The 3,816-nt window shown below is 31.8% G+C and overlaps 1 protein-coding gene across 1 annotated transcript in view; it reads left to right on the top strand.

The window, feature by feature from the left end:
- Positions 1–817: 817 nt before the first annotated feature.
- The window catches only part of LOC106468168 (UDP-glucose 4-epimerase-like), a gene marked incomplete at its 5' end in the record, with an annotated part of 24,228 nt that continues 21,229 nt past the window's right edge, over positions 818–3,816 (top strand). The window contains 2 exons of the mRNA XM_022397217.1: positions 818–906; positions 2,890–3,041. Coding sequence (XP_022252925.1) covers positions 818–906; positions 2,890–3,041 — 241 coding nt within the window. The remainder of the gene's footprint in view (positions 907–2,889; positions 3,042–3,816) is intronic.

Here is a 3,816-nt window from a genome sequence, read left to right as displayed (position 1 = left end):
CATACCGGGCCGTTTAGTTAGATGACAATCGCATTATTAGGTATCTCAACAAATCTTAGGAGTTAACCCCAAGTTCAACATACTGACTAAAAAATTGGTCCACTTGAACGACGATATTTATTACTTAAACCACCATCACTTTATATTTTTTTTTCCTTTCTGTTTTAGATATTCACGCAAACCTATACAATTGCTATTTTCTCTAGCCGTCCCCAAGACTGAACTGATAGACAGAAGGAAGATAGCCAACAGCGTCCACCGCCATTTAATTAATTAGTGGAATTTGGATGACAATTTTATAAAACTCCTGCGACCACAAAGTGTGTAGCGCGATTTTGTTGCAAAGAGACGCGAACCATGTACCCTTTTATTCACAGGTTGAAACGCTAAAATCTAGACCATGTCCGGTCCATTATTATTAACTTTTTATTAACTTTTCAATTACAGTGCTGTTAGTATTTCAATGATATATATTATTAATCGGAATTACTTGTTCTTGGAAATATGATACCTTAAAATGGGAAATACTTTGAGAAAAGACATAAAATAATGGATGTGTTTCTGCGTGTAGTTTCATAAAATAATCAACAGATGGCGAAGCTCAACTCAAACTTATTCGATTATTCCTTGAACCCTGACTGTGCATTTGTTGCCAATGCTATACAGCTGACGCCAGACAGTCCAGCAGCGTGTATTTATTTTTATTGGTGCATTGAGAGATTCACTGGCCGCCAAACTTTAATTGATAGGTGACGTACCAAAACCGGTTTGGCTCGAGACCCTTAATTTCTGTTTTACAGTCAGTTGAAACATACTGTTAACCTCAACTGCCAAAGAAACTGAACGAGTAGAAAGTGAGTATCTATTCTTACGAAGACTTATCCTTATAGCAGGACTTCAACTTGGGTAACATTTTCCATTTTAATTACGCCATATATATACCGATGCATTCATAATGACTGTTAATCTCAAAATATATTGTTGTTGTTGTTTTTTATCATAAACTTTTTGTTTCTGAAAATTATATAATACGGTCGTACGTGAGGTTGAAAAAGAAACATATTTGTAAGCTAATAATTATCATGTATATGTAGGCATTTGTGTCAACAGTTTTACAAGCTCGAGAGGGAAAAATGTGTACAGAATTTTAATTGGAGCCTACTATATCGTTTTTTACTATTTAATATAAGGAAGTCTTAAAATGAATTACACAAATTGGTAAGTCATAGAGTAAATCTTACTCCTCTTCTGGAACAAAAATTTACTCGCTATTCGATAATTACATCATTTCCAGTGTAACTGGCGGGATGATAAAAGACACCCACTGCCTCTCTCTTAGCCTTCGTTTTTGTTTTGTTTTTACTCGTATCATAGTACATGTAAGAACAAGTGTAAACCTGTTAATGAAATGTTCTAAACAACAATGAACCAATAATTCCTTCAAGTTTGTACAGTTTTACCGAACTTGAAAATATTGATAATCTGTGACTGCTGATGAATAAAGGAAATAAAATAAGTTTAAAGATTTTTTAGACTATTAAATGGATTTTTTTTTTTGCAGTGAATCTCATTAAATGAGACAATTTAAACAGATGTTGGTTATGTAACGAAATATATGAACCGTAAAATACGCTTTAAATCAACATGTTGAGCTTCAACTTTCTATAATTGTTAACGAAATCTCTTTTAGAATCTAGATAGTTAAAGTGATTAATGACTCAGTCGTTGGAAGGCTATGTGCATGATAACTTTTCGTTTTAACCACCACTCTCAAGTGCTCCAGTGGCACAGCGGTATGTCTGCGGACTTATCACGCTAGAAACCGGGTTTCGATACCCGTGATGAGCAAAACACAGATAGCCCACTGTGTAGCTTTGTGCTTAACTTTAAATAAACAAACGAAATTACTTTCAATTTTAATGACCTTGAACTTGTTTGAGACAGAGCGAGTCGACGCCAACTTCGCTGAACTGCAAATATGCTTACGACTTTTATTTTTGTTTGTTTTTGTTTTTTCATAAGAGCGTCAAAGCCTTTCATTACTCTTTCAAGATTTCTAGGACACTGAGCTATTGACCAATTTGTTTGGAATTTCCTCTTGTCTTTTACCTTTTATGACAGAGTTTAACAAAAACAATACATCGCTGCTAACCTTTATATATTATCTTCAGGCAGTGTATAATATACGAGTACACTGGATTAGCTCATTTGTCCATGACAGGTGCTACCATTTGCTTCATGTACCACGATTATGTTTAAATAAGTACTAAACAGATGAGTGACTTACGATTTCAGTACAGTTGTGCATACATATATATATATATAAGCATCTCTGTGTGGTCTGAGTATTAGATATGCTTGTGTATATAAGAAAAAATACTCCCTTTTCCAGTTTAAAACATGTGTTATTAGCTTTATACCGTTGACAAATTAAAGCCCACGTAAAAAGAGTATTTCAGGTTTTTTATCTTCTGAGCATTGTTTCTTGTTTCTTACATGTTTAGGTGAATGTAGTAAAAAAAATGACAACAGCCCATTAATTTCACAATTTTCCTAGAAAAGTAAGGTATTCAAAAGTTGTTCTTACGACTGTTTGGAAGATTACGTTAACGACCTTAAAGAGAGAGGTCACTTTGAAAAGTCAATTAAGGTCACTTACAAAAGCCACCTATGCACAGACTATATCTGTATTGTTGCATATGTGATATGCATGCTACTGGCTTTAGTCAACATACTTGGAATGTCAAACATTCTTTACATTTTGACTGATATATATATATATATATATTTATTTCATATTAGTCATTATAATACAAAAAGGGTTAATGCATGTTAAAAACACTTAAGTGTATTTTATTATTGTTGTTATTTTTTACATTCTTCGTGTAGGTACCTTGAAGTAGTGACCTCATTATGGCTTCCAAAAAAAAACGTTTTCGTCACCGGGGGTGCAGGTTTCATCGGTAGCCACACAGTGGTTGAACTTTTAAATGCTGATTATGATGTCATCGTTATTGATAACTTTGTCAATGCTGTCCATGGTAAGATTTAATATATAAAATTTGCATGTTACTCCTATATGATCATTCGTTTCAAGATTTGACTGAGTAAAGAACTGTGTGTTCGAATTGATATATTTTCAATAAATGCTGATTTAATAAGTCTTTTGCATATAAACTAGGCCTGATTTTATAGCCAGTTTTCTTCTTACATAATCACTCGTTTAAAATAGCGATACATTAATTCATATGGCATTTTTTATACTGATCATACCTTGTTCGCAATAAACTGTTTTGTAGAATATGAAATAAATATTAACATTTAAGTCTAACTTTTACATTACTAAGAAATCATTTCTTTAAACCCTAATAATTCAAATTAAAACTAATATCTAATGAAACTTACTGTATAAAGCATATAGATTTGATATTTGGACAAAAGTAGCATAGTCGCAAGTTTCATTTCATGTATTAAAAATAAAATTATGAAATCATTTGAAGAATTTTAAAAACTGTCGATTTTTTGTGTCCAATTGATCAATGGGTGATATCTTATTAAATTACTGAATAAAAAGGTATTTATCATAAACATAAAATAAGCCTTGTCTTAAATATGATTGTTTTTAATTCAGTTACAAATACCTTTTTTAATTGTTTATTTTTGTATTTAGATAAGGCCAGTTGAAAAATACTTATGCATTTTAGGTTTTATTACCTAGTACTTCTAACTTTTTTATTTTGTTTTAATATACAAAGTGACAGAATAATAATGGCTGGAGACGGCTTAAATGGGTAATGAAGAAAACTTTAATATAAG

The sequence above is a fragment of the Limulus polyphemus genome, unplaced genomic scaffold (genome assembly GCF_000517525.1).
Source record: "Limulus polyphemus unplaced genomic scaffold, Limulus_polyphemus-2.1.2 Scaffold86, whole genome shotgun sequence".
Taxonomy (NCBI): domain Eukaryota; kingdom Metazoa; phylum Arthropoda; class Merostomata; order Xiphosura; family Limulidae; genus Limulus; species Limulus polyphemus.
The sequence above is the reverse complement of the archived record's forward strand: the minus strand, read 5'-3'. Positions and strand labels throughout refer to the sequence as shown.